The sequence below is a fragment of the Rhinatrema bivittatum genome, chromosome 2 (assembly GCF_901001135.1).
Source record: "Rhinatrema bivittatum chromosome 2, aRhiBiv1.1, whole genome shotgun sequence".
Classification (NCBI taxonomy): domain Eukaryota; kingdom Metazoa; phylum Chordata; class Amphibia; order Gymnophiona; family Rhinatrematidae; genus Rhinatrema; species Rhinatrema bivittatum.
Window position 1 is genome coordinate 224963280 of NC_042616.1, and position 12893 is coordinate 224976172.

Genomic DNA, 12893 nt, shown 5'->3' on the forward strand with positions numbered 1-12893 from the left:
ACTCTCATACCATCCCGCGAGCTTTTTTGGCATGTCTGCTCTCAAGCCGCATTAGGGATCATCTTTAATCATTGGTCACTGTTTCACCCATATGCTTTTTGACATGCATGTTTCGCGTCCTGTGCTGCTTCAGGAACAATTTTTCACTTTTTGTTTGTTTTTCTTTTAAGTAAAATTTTAAGCAGAGATACTTCCCTTTCGGTGATCACTGTCCATGGAGGGTACAACCCTTCCGGGAGATTCACATTGCAGTTCAGAGTGCAGTTCGACATGCAAGTTTCGCGTCCTGTGCTGCTTCAGGAACTCCTCTGACTGTATCTGCATGTGCCAGAGTGTCTTCTGGCACATGCAAAACTCATGTTCGCGAGGCTAAATTGAAGTGTAACCGAAGTGTAACTGAAGACACTCTGGCACATGCAAATACAGTCAGAGGAGTTCCTGAAGCAGCACAGGACGCGAAACGTGCACGTCAAACTGCACTCTGAACTGCAATGTGAATCTCCCGGAAGGGTTGTACCCTCCATGGACAGTGATCCCCGAAAGGGAAGTATCTCTGCTTAAAATTTTACTTAAAAGAAAAACAAACAAAAAGTGAAAAATTGTTCCTGAAGCAGCACAGGACGCGAAACGTGCACGTCAAAAAGCATATGGGTGAAACAGTGACCAATGATTAAAGATGATCCCTAATGCGGCTTGAGAGCAGACATGCCAAAAAAGCTCGCGGGATGGTATGATAGTCACTTAATCACTTATATGAAATTAGAATTCAGAATCATGACAAACTTGTGAATCGGTACTGATTATGATTATTTGAAAAATCCTAACAACCTAACGTATTATATATTATTATTAACAAATAAACTAACCCATTGGTGTGCAAATTTAGGGGCGGTGATACATTTAACTGTCTGCACCGGCTTCGGAAATCTGAGCTAGTTATTCACTCTATATTGTTTGGTAAACTGCACTGCTCCATATAAAATATCTTATAATAAAACTAAAGATTTATTTTTCTTTTACTGGCTGTTGGTATTCACTGTTTACAAGTGCCCCTTACAGTTTAAACACCAGTGGGTTAGTTTGCATAACATTTTCAAATTGGTTAAAATTCTTATTTTATCTCACATATACTAATAAGACAGCATTCTTGTAAGTCAAAGCCAGAAGGCAGAAGCAAAACTCAGTGCTGACCTTTAACATACTGGTTAACCTTTAGCATTTCAGCAGCCTTGGCTATTTCTATAAATCTGATCAGTGCAATCTCATTGTGCTGTAATTATCTTTTTGTTTCTTTACCACCAACTAGTTTAGGGGTTGCCAACCTTTTACATGCCATGAACCAAAAAACCAGAAAGCACTGTACTGAAGAGCCTCTCATTTTCAAGAGACAGGGATATAGGGGTGGATTCCTTGAGGAACTGGGAGAATCCCAACAAGGAATCCCCTCTCCCTCATCTCCATTAGAATCTCTCTTAGTTTCCCCAATTTGTCCTAACCAGCCTCTCTTAATTCCCTCACTCTGTCCTGATGGTCTCTCCTTAATCCTCCCATCCTGTCCCTACTAGTCTCTCTTTGTTTCCCATGCTGTCCCCAGCAGTTTCTCTCTCCCTCAATTATCCTATCCTGTCCTCACCAATTTTAATTCTCCCACTAGTTGCTGTTCCCGTCAGCCTCTCTCTCTGTCCCTCCATCTATACTACCAGCCTCTCTTAATCCAATCCATCTAATTCCCACCAGTCTCTCAATCCGTTCACCAGTCTCTTTTGCTGTCAATCTCCCCACCAATCTCTCTCTTTCAATCTCCATCTCTTCTTCCACCAGTTTCTCTCTTAATCCATCACCCTGCTCCTACTAATCTCTCTCTCAATCCACTACCCTGATCCCATCAGTCAATCTCAATTTCACCACCTTGTGACCACCAGCATCTTTTTCTCTCAATCCTTCCATCCTATCCCCACCAGGCTCACTAAATCTATCCCATCCTTTCCCTTCCAGTCCCTATCAATCCTCCCACCCTGTGTACCTGCCCATCAGTGTGTGCTGTCTCTCAGTGCCATCCTGTCACTACCAGTCTCTCTCTCTCATTCCCAGCCTGTTCTCACCAGTCCTCTCTCAATCTCCCCACCTGCCTCTCTCTTAGCAACCCTAACCTAAGATCCTCCACTCTATGCAAGAACAACAGAGGCTCAGCAGCCCCAATATAACACCTTCCAACCACTCCTTGTGCTACTTTATCTCCCATATCCCCTTCTTTGCTCAGTATCCCCAACCACTTTCTTTTCTCCTGCCCAAATTCCTGTCTCTATAACCTCCACCCTCATCTTATGTATCTCCTTGAATCCTCCCCCCCCCCCCCCCCCCCCAACACTATTTCTGGCTCTTTCACTAACCCCTCCCCCTCCATTATTTTGAACCCCTTCTACCATCATCCCTAGTTCTTGTGCCCCCCCCCCCCCCTCTATTCCTCCACACTATTTCACATACAACCACTCCTCCCACATGGCTCTCATGCAACTGTATCCTAGCCCCTCTCACTCTCGTTATTCCACTTACCCTAACCCTGATTCCCTCATGACTGCTGCAGAACACATGACAGCATTGACCTTGAAGAAAAATAAGGTGCAAGACAGCCCAATTTCCTGATCTCATGGAGATCGGGAGATGGCATTCATCTCCTCCTTATCTTCTTCCAGCATATATCCCCCCTTCCTCAGCTCTTCCAATATTCACCCCATTTTGTATCACTTCCCTCTAAAATATTTACTCCACTTGTATTTCTCTTTTCCTTTTGCATCCCTCACGTCCCACAATATTTCAGTTTTTATAATGCTCCCCCAAGCATTTACCATCTGTTTTCACCCCCATTCTGCTTTCACTCCCTTTCCCTTGGCACAATATTCTGACCTGATTGGCGCTCCAGGTGATTCTATTCTCTCCTCTACTGTCAGTTGAAGTCCAAGTCCTGGAATCACAGTGAACTGCTGGGCCTGGAGCAGTGTCTATTCCAGCCCCTCCCCTCTGGACAGCAGAACTGAGAAGGACCCTCCACTAGAGGGAATACCATGCATCAAACACCCTTTCTGCAAAGAAATACTTAACCCTGCTCCTCAGTCTACCTCCTTACAGGTGAATTTTCAAAGGAGTTACGCTTGTAAATGTAACATACGATCATAGCAATTTGTATACGAGTAAAGACAGAGTCTACTTTGCAGAGGACCGCAGTAAGAAGTAATTCAGGGTCTCTCAGGCTTTGGTCCCAGTGACGATGCTAGACAGAAATAGTTGGGGTGGCGATAGGAGAGCAAGTCAAGTATGGAGGAGGGCAAGCCAAAGTGACATTTATACACTTCATGTCCCATCCCCACATTCATCCCCCTTATTAAATTGGCTATAAAAGATGCAATAAGAAAAAATCCCAAAGTCCTTCTGTGCAATTAAAAAAAACCCAAACAACTGTCCATTTCAACCTCCCAGTAAAACTACCATTAAAATTATTTGCTAGTCTAATTCAACCAATTCTTCTATGTGGATACAAGAGTGAAGTCTAAAGTCTATACAAGAAGGGACAGATTCTCAATATTAATCTTGCACCTCCAGTTCTGCATCTGAATCTAGATCCAGAGAAAGTCCCCCAACAATGGAGCTAGGACATTGGCCCTTACAATTCATCATACATAAAGACCCCACCAACTTTCAAATTCTGTCATCACCTCAATTACATCAGCACAGACACCTTCCACTGCCAGAAACTTTGTGAAGTTACACAAAACTCTTTAAAAAAAAAAAAAAAAAAAAAGAAACTTAGAACCTACATAGCAAACCTTGGAGTTAGTGCCATAACATCACTAACTCCAAGGATTCAAACAATAACAATCCCCCCTATGAAGTACTGTAAATATTACACCAGGCCTTAAACCACCAATATACCTTTTAAGAAAACAGAATATGTCAAGCTGCTATAGATCTCTACATATAAATAACACACTAGCAGAATACCTCACCTCAGTCACACATGCAGAACAGAAATGGACCCTACCCAATTAGAATAAACAGAACACAAAGTACAAAGAAACATGCAGACAAAAACTGAACTGGAAACCGCAGCAAGCCAGATTCTGTATGCAGTGCATTAGTGGAAAAACAGAAAGATCACCCTTTCTCACAAAACAAACAACAAATTCAAGAAATAAAATACATCAACAATACTAATAAAAAGAATATTTCAAAAATCTTATGAATAGAATAACATCCAATAATTAAAACTCATATTAAAATTTTTAAAATTTAGCAAACACCAATAAAATATTTTAAAACAACAGGATAAATCAAATAACATCCAATAATAAAACTAATAAGGATAAAAAAAAATCCTCCACTCTTTATACCTGTGAACTTTTGATTTCCAGTCACTCTGATATTGTCTTGGATTAGTGGTGGAAGGGGAGGGTAAACAAACTTTATCCTCACTCTCTCTCCCCTACACACAGTAACACAATGTTCATTAGAACATAAGAACAAAAGAAATTGCCATGCTGGGTCAGACCAAGGGTCCATCAAGCCTAGCATCCTGTTTACAACAAAGGCCAAACCAGGCCACAAGAATCTGGCAATTACCCAAACACTAAGAAAATCCCATGCTACTGATGCAATTAATAGCAATGGCTATTCCCTAAGTAAACTTGATTAATAGCAATTAATGGACTTCTCCTCCAAGAACTTATCCAAACCTTTTTTGAACCCAGCTACACTAACAGCTCTAACCACATCCTCCGGCAACAAATTCCACAGCTTAATTGTGCATTGAGTGAAAAAGAATTTTCTCCGATTAGTCTTAAATGTGCTACTTGCTAATTTCATGGAATGCCCCCTGGTCCTTCTATTATCTGAAAGTGTAAATAACCGATTCACATCTACTCGTTCAAGACCTCTCATGATCTTAAAGACCTTTATCATATCCCCCCTCAGCTGTCTCTTCTCCAAGCTGAATAGCCCTAACCTCTTCAGTCTTTCCTCATAGGGGAGCTGTTCCATCCCCTTTATCATTTGGTTGCCCTTCTCTGTACCTTCTCCATTGCAACTATATCTTTTTTGAGATGCGGCAACCAGAATTGTACACAGAATTCAAGCTGCAGTCTCACCATGGAGCGATACAGAGGCATTATGATATTTTCCATTTTATTAACCATTCCCTTCCTAATAATTCCTAACATTCTGTTTGCTTTTTTGACTGCTGCAGCACACTGAGGTGACGATTCAAAGTATTATCCACTATGATGCCTAGATCTTTTTCCTGGGTGGTAGCTCCTAAAATGGAACCTAACATCGTGTAACTACAGCAAGGGTTATTTTTCCTTATATGCAACACCTTGCACATTCTCTCATGCACACTCCCTCACACACATTTTCTCACTCACTGGTAGATTTTAAAACCTGTACATGTGTCAAAGCCGGGGGATAAATATGTGACTCAGCGTGATACGTGGATTTTAAAACCCACGCGGTATGTGTGTATCTCCCACTATGCACATAAATCCTAAAAAGCAAAAAAGGGGTGGGGCATGGGCAGGATCTGGGCGGGGCATGGGTGGGCTAAGTCTGTAAAATTAAGTCAGTGCGTAAGTAGTTATGCACACAAGCACGTGATGGGTTCTCCTACCACGTAACTTTACTTCTGCTATAGATGGCGTGTAAGTCATATAACAAAAAAACCCCCAACTTTTCAGCAGGCTTTTAAGGGCTGGAGCTAATAGGGTAAACAGGAGGCAAGTTAACTAGGGGGATTAGGAAGTCCTCTCCTTTACTATGGCGAATTGGGAGTGAACTGGAAAAAGGGCTATAGCGTTGGTGCATGTAGCTATTAAAATTCCCTCCACTTACATGCTCGAGGGGGCATTTGTGCACATACGCATGTCAAATCGTGTGCACTTGTACGCACATATAGCCGATTTTATAACACTCGCGTATGTTATAAAATGTCTGTATGCGTGCCAGCACATGTGTGTACGTGTGCGCCTACGTGTGGGTCTTAAGATCGACTTCTCATTGATTTTTTTTCCCTTTCACACACACACACACTTGGTACATTTCTCTCTGTCTTTCTCACACAAATACACACAAAGTCTGACTCTCTCTTACTTTGCAGGCTCTCACACACATATGCAGTCTTTTTCACTTTCTTACCCACACATGCAGGTTCTCTCTCTCTCTCTTACTCACACACACACACACACTCTCTCTCTCTCTCTCTCTTTCCCCCACACACAGGCTCAATATTTCTCCCACATATACACACAGGCTCTCTCTCCCACTCACATGTACACAGGCTCTCTCTCTCTCTCTCACACACAAACACATAGGTCCCTCCCTAACATACACACATGCTCTTACACACTCACATAATCTCAGGCCTCACCTCTCTAATTGACTTCTAATTCAGTTGCCAGTGGGATGGGTTCTGCTGGCAGCCACTGGATCCTCTGCTCCTTTAGCCACTGCAGGATGGGCTCTGCAGTGAACTCCATCCCTATTTCTTCAGCCACCAGCGGAATGGACTCAGCTGGTGGCCACTGGATCCTCTGCTCCTTTGGCCACTGTGGGGTGGACCCCGTGGCAGCTCTAAAACTTGCTCTTTCTTTAGCTGCCAGCGGGATGGACTCCTCTGGTTAATGCCAGGTTGCAGTTGCTTTTAAGTTTTTTTAGCGGGGGTGGGGGAGAGAAGTGTGGGAAATGTCACCCTCCCTCGCTCATAGTCATAGCATGGGCCTACAAACAACAGCAAGAGTCATATTTAAATATCATCATCGCCTGCTGTCATTTGGCTGATCTCACGGTAAGAGCTGCAAGATTGGCCCACTGCAGCAGGAGTTGACATTTGCTTAAATGTGACTCCTGCTGCCTGTTGGGGGTGGTGGTGAAGTAAAGGATCACACGGCTGATGGTTGCAACAGATCAGGCAGGTATATGGTTTATTTCTGCCCAATTAGATGTATAAAACTGGGGTGGCAAAGAAGTGGCAAGCCATTTTTGGGGGGTGGAACTTACCACCCCTTAGTGACACTTGTGTATGGCCTTCTCTTTTGTCCTGGTTTCCTTCAGCAGATTTCGGTAGAGGAAACTATTTCAGGAACCATAACAGAAGTTTTTTGTCCTTTCAACCAGCTCGTTGCCACACTTTTGTAGCTCTCTCAGGCTGAAGAGATCCTCAGACAATCTTCGGAGCACACCAAACCAACAGGCTGTTCCCTTTGCTGTCGTCCAGCACAACTCAGCACCTCTCTCGTTTTTGCCAGCAACCTCTCTTCAACCTCTTCCAACGTCTTCTCTCTCGAATTATCTTGCAGCTTCTCTGTCTGCCTGCTCTCCATTTGGTCAAATAGACTCAGGAGTGTCCTGCCCAAACTGGGTAGTCTAGGGTGCCTCACCAGCTCAAAAGAAAATTAACCCTGTTAGAGCTGGAGGCAATGTCCTGATGTATACACCTATTACAAGCAAACCGGCATTTGTGAGTGCTTGTTGCCTGGCTACCTTCATCCTTTTTAAGGCAGCTATCACCTTTCTGCAAACTCTACAAGGAAAAGATCACATAGTCTTACCGTCTCAGGTAGAGGTTAAAGTCCTGGGTAGGGGTTAAGTGTAGATCAGCAATTTACATCTGTCTCATACTCAATATATTCCAGCCACCAACCTCAAAAAGTGAATTCAAGCTTGCAGTGAATTAATTTGAGCAGCAGTGGATACTCCAAGATTGAAAAATGCATGAAGTGACATTTCAGAGTGAATACGTGTCATTTCCCATACTCTGACACTACACCAAAGTGCTTCTCGATATTCAGACTTGCCCTTGATGTTTACAGACAAAGGCATATGAATGAAGACTGAAAAACGAGGGCCTTTTACATGACGGCACTCGATTAACCCTCTGCAAAAAGTGTTTTGAGTCCTCTTTTATTTAATGACTGGAGTGGTTAAGTCAGCATGTATTGCATGTTGTATTCTTAATTCATTAAAACATCTGGCAGAAACGATGAACTAAAGAGTCCCCACAGAAGCCCTGATTGCTGTTGGTTATGAGTGGGTGATAATATGCTTTGTTTGTAATAAAAGTCTCTCATTGTTTGCTAGTACACACCTAGTACAGAAATATTAAGGGCTCTCCTCGTTTTTTTTCTTTTGCCTTTATTCCCCTGCTTATTCAAGATGATCAACTGGTGACAAAGGTTCCCCCTTGCTGTTCAAAGGCTGAAAGGGAAGACTACTTCTATTTTGTCTAGGAAGGCTTCTGATTTCATAAGCGTTTCTCATATTTTGTGTAAATAGGAAACATCTTGAAATTACTGCTCCAAACGCATCTTTCATTTAACTTTCTCCCCGATGCATCTGAAATCTTTAGGAAATGAATCTTAAATGCATACCAAGCATGTTGAAAACCATTTATTTTTGGAATATTAAACCTGTATTGTAGAAGATGTTAGTTGTAATGCATGCCTGATAGAGAGTACAAGAGGATAGAGGAAAAGGAAAGGGAAGAGGTGCAGGGAGTATCCTGAAAGAGAGTCATGTAATTTTGCATGTTTCAAATATCACCACTTTTTTTTTCCAGAAAACAAAGCACCCTTCAATCCTTTCACAAGAATATTTAAAATGGACGAAACATAAATGTGTGGGATGTTTATGTTCAGACATGATTTTTTACATTTTCTTATAAATGGAAAATATGACAGTGTATATAGAATCTGTCCTATGAGGGCTTTTTTCTTTATATATATTAACTTCACTTCGTACTCCTTATAATTTTATTTTAATAAAACTAATCTTAGAAACTTCTACAATAACATCCTAAGGCTTCTAATGTTCCCACAGGGTGGTAAAAATGCTATTTCCCTCTGTCTTGTCACACAAATATAGCAGCTGCACATTTTAGAGACAACTTAAAGGTGAGAATTATTAAAAACAAACTGACAAACTTTGGATGATCTTTAAACTGCAAGATATAAAACAACGTCCTTTCAGTCGTGATATATTTTAAAGGCATAATTTTCAAAAGAATTTACATGCATAAACCCTAGTTTAGGACCCAAAAAACAGATCGGAAGCTAATCCAAGATGGCTACGTAGCGACCAAGGGAAACAAGATCAGCGTATAAAAGAGCCCTTTATTCTTAGAAAATACATGCCCGACTCTGGCCGAGTTTCGCTCTTATGCAGAGCTGCCTCAGGGGCAACTGTATAGGAGACTCTTTAAAGGTAATCACTCCAGCCAATGACCAGCAGCGTAGGTTTCAAATCCACTCTTCAAGATCCGGTGAATTTCATACTGACGAGTGTATCTGGACGAAGGTTAACCATCCACAATGGTCTGAAATATATGAGCAGATGCGCTCATGAGCCCCATTTTCATGTGCTCCGGCGGACATCATATTAACTGTGTTTAAAAGAAGGTGTTTGCTACAGCGAATATATAATAGGAAGCACTTTTAAGAATATTTTACAATACGCATGTATATCTCTGCTGATCGCCAACTGGAGTGATTACCTTTAAAGATTCTTCTATACAGTTGCCCCTGAGGCAGCTCTGCATAAGAGCGAAACTCGGTCAGAGTCGGGCACGTATTTTCTAAGAATAAAGGTCTCTTTAATACACCGATCTTGTTCCCCTTAAATCCTAGTTTATGCACATAACTCACCTTATGAAAATCAACCAATTTCATGCACAAATTTCATTTAACATTTTTGCTTGGTTTTTAAAACCATTACTAGCTCTGGTGCAACCTATTAGACCACCTGGAACATTTGCTAGCTTCCTCTAAGGAAATCCTACATGCCGTCTCTCACATTCAGATTGTAGGCTGGAAGAAATTAAAAGAAAGGCCCTATTTTCTGGAACTGACTGTCAAAGAATATCAGAGATATTACGGGCTATCTAACATTTAGAAAGTAATGTATGACTTGGTTATTTCATGCTGTATTTGGGTAAGATGGCTAGAAAGATACAGCAATTTTGAGCTAGTTTTACTCTCTTGCATCTAGAAGATTTATTACATTGAATTATATGTTTTTGTTGATTATGTGGTTGTGAATTTGTCTTTATTATTATTGTTACATGTTCATATATATTTATTTGTAATTAATGTTTGTTTTTTTTAATTGTACACCACCCTGAGTCTGATTTGGCAGCATTCATTATGGATATCCGGAAAACCAGGCCTGTTCATGGCTCTTGACGACCTGAACTGGCCATCTCTGCACTAATCTATTCTGATTTCAGAGTTTGTTTAGAGAACCCCAGAACGTAACTCATCTTAGTTCTTGAGGCTGGACAGCTCTGCATGTCCAGAGCAGGTCTGCAGTGGAACTCCTGACAATTTCAAACAGATTTACTTCCTCAGTTCTAATCCACAGCTATGCATGGGAGATACTTCATGTTCTTTGTTAATGTGGTTTTAGAGAAATTGAAGTTTCTGATGCTGCAAATAACAAATTTGTATTATGCCGCCATTATTTCACCAAATATTTTAGGGACAAAACACATAAGATACTTTAGTTTGTGATCTTGCTGTTAAAATCCAAAGAACATTTTCTACGTCCAGCTCTTTTCAGCACTACGGATCATCGACATATGCTACACAACAGCTTGCATACCAAGATGTATGCTCTATAGCAGTGGTTCCCAACCCTGTCCTGGGGACCCCCCAGCCAGTCGGGTTTTCAGGATATCCACAATGAATATGCATAAGAGATAGTGTGCATGTTATGGAGGCAGGGCTTGCAGATTTTCTCTCATGCATATTCATTGTGGATATCCTGTAAGCCCAACTGGCTGGGGGGTCCCCAGGACAGGGTTGGGAATCACTGCTATATAGCAGTGATTCTAAACCCAGTCCTCAGACACCTACACCATTAAGTTTTCCGGATATCCACAATGAATAAGCATGAGATAGATCTGCATACAATAGAGGCAGTAGATGCAAACCTATCTCATGCATATCCATTGTGGATATCCTGAAAACATGACTGGCTAGGGATTGATCCGAGGACAGAGTTCAGCTCTGTACTATTAGAAAAACTCTATTGGCACTTAATTCCTTCTGTTTCAACATAAAAAGTAGCCTGTTTTCAAGCCACACCCCAGTAATGCTCTCTGCAAATTCCATACCATTTACCATTCCAAGATAAAAGGCGGCGTTCACCAGGGAGCCGCCTCTTTTGAAGTGCTCTGTCATGTGCTCCAGCCAGTTTGCTTCCAAGCTGTTTACAGTTTGCCCGTTTTTGTAGACCTTCATGGGGATATGGACTGTATAGTACTTGCTGCATCCGTGATGGGATTTCGGTTTGTTGAAGATGGCAAAGATCTCTGTTTCTGAAAAATATTTGCATGGTGACATTATAAATACTGAATTTGCTTACTTTTAATATATCAAATACTCTTGCATGTCACCTCATTGAGGGTTTATATCAAACTAACATGGTGCTTGTTATGAAAAGCCAGGAAAGAATCAACAATTTTTGCTTCTGCTAGTAATTATTTTGGCAACAATTCGATCTATTTTGATAAAAAAAATAATATATTGTAATTTGCCAAATATTTAATTTAACTTAGGACTTATTTTCTATAATTTCGAGTGGTGAGCCTGTTCAATGCGAATTACAAAGCAAATTTGGAATAATGTAAACAAACCATATTATAAAATAGATTTAATGAACTTACCTCAAGCCTTCCTGCACTATGACTAAAAGAACTGTGCTCCCTTCAGTTCAATTAAAATTGCTGTCTTTACCTACAACTCAACCCTCTTCCCTGAACTATCAAGTTTAAAATGTTAAAATGTTCATATCGATAACAGGTATTAGCTAACTCACATTAATGATATACATATTAGTGTTATCACCAGTTTCTTACTAGCAACACAATTGCACATACAAACAGGGGTAAAAAAAAAAAGTATTTTATATAATGGGCTCATTATCTAAAACAAGTTATGTGGGCCATTTAAGGCAGAAAAGCTAACTTCACCTCAGGAGGTATAATTAACTTTACTGTCGGTGACAAACTATTCATATGGCCCATAGGGTCCAAACTTGAAGAAACTTTTGATGAAAATACTGTTTCAAGAAGCACTCCAGTCTGGATGGAAAAATGCTGTTATAATGTGATTTTTGTATCTTAAATTGTGATGTACCATACGAACGTTGGTATATAAAAACAAATAAAATAAGCAAACAAATAAAATAAATAAATAAATAAATAAATAAATGAATAAATAAATAAATAAAATAAATATGATTTTTTCCCCTGAAGTAAGGGGGAGTACCCTGCAGATCCAAAATGGGAAGATCCATTCTCTATTGCGATCCCTAAGTTCACCTAGTTGATAATTAATAGACCTGTCCTCAAGAAACTTTTTTAAACTTAGCTATACTACTAGACTTGATCATATTCTCTGGCAAAACCTACCACAGCTTAATTGTTTATTGACTGAAAAAAATACTTCCTTATATTTGTTTTAAATCTACTACCAGTTAGTTTTATGGACTGTCCCCTAGTCCTAGTAATATTTGAAAGGGATATAAGAACCAATAAATACCAATAAATACACACCACTCATGATTTTATAGACCTCTGTCACATCGCCTCTCAGTCTTCCCCAAGCTGAAGAGCCGTACCAACACCTATATCAATGTTATTGCCCTTCTCTATACCTTTTCTAGCTCTCCTATACTTTTTTTCACACGTGGCGATCAGAACTGCACACAATATTCAAGTTTTGATACAGAGGCATTACAGTTTTATTTTCCATCTCTTTTATTATTATTTTTGGCTGCTACTGCTTCACACTGAGGTGATTCCAAGGTCCTTTCCAGTACTGTGTATAGTTGGGATTATATTTCCCTGTCTA

The 12893-nt window shown here is 40.5% G+C and overlaps 1 protein-coding gene across 2 annotated transcripts in view; it reads right to left on the reverse strand.

The window, feature by feature from the left end:
* RFTN1 (raftlin, lipid raft linker 1) overlaps positions 1 to 12893 on the reverse strand; it is a 355139-nt gene that overhangs the window by 68673 nt on the left and 273573 nt on the right. For both annotated transcript variants that reach the window (XM_029589243.1, XM_029589244.1), the window contains exon 6: positions 11153 to 11356. In XM_029589243.1, coding sequence (XP_029445103.1) covers positions 11153 to 11356 — 204 coding nt within the window. The remainder of the gene's footprint in view (positions 1 to 11152; positions 11357 to 12893) is intronic.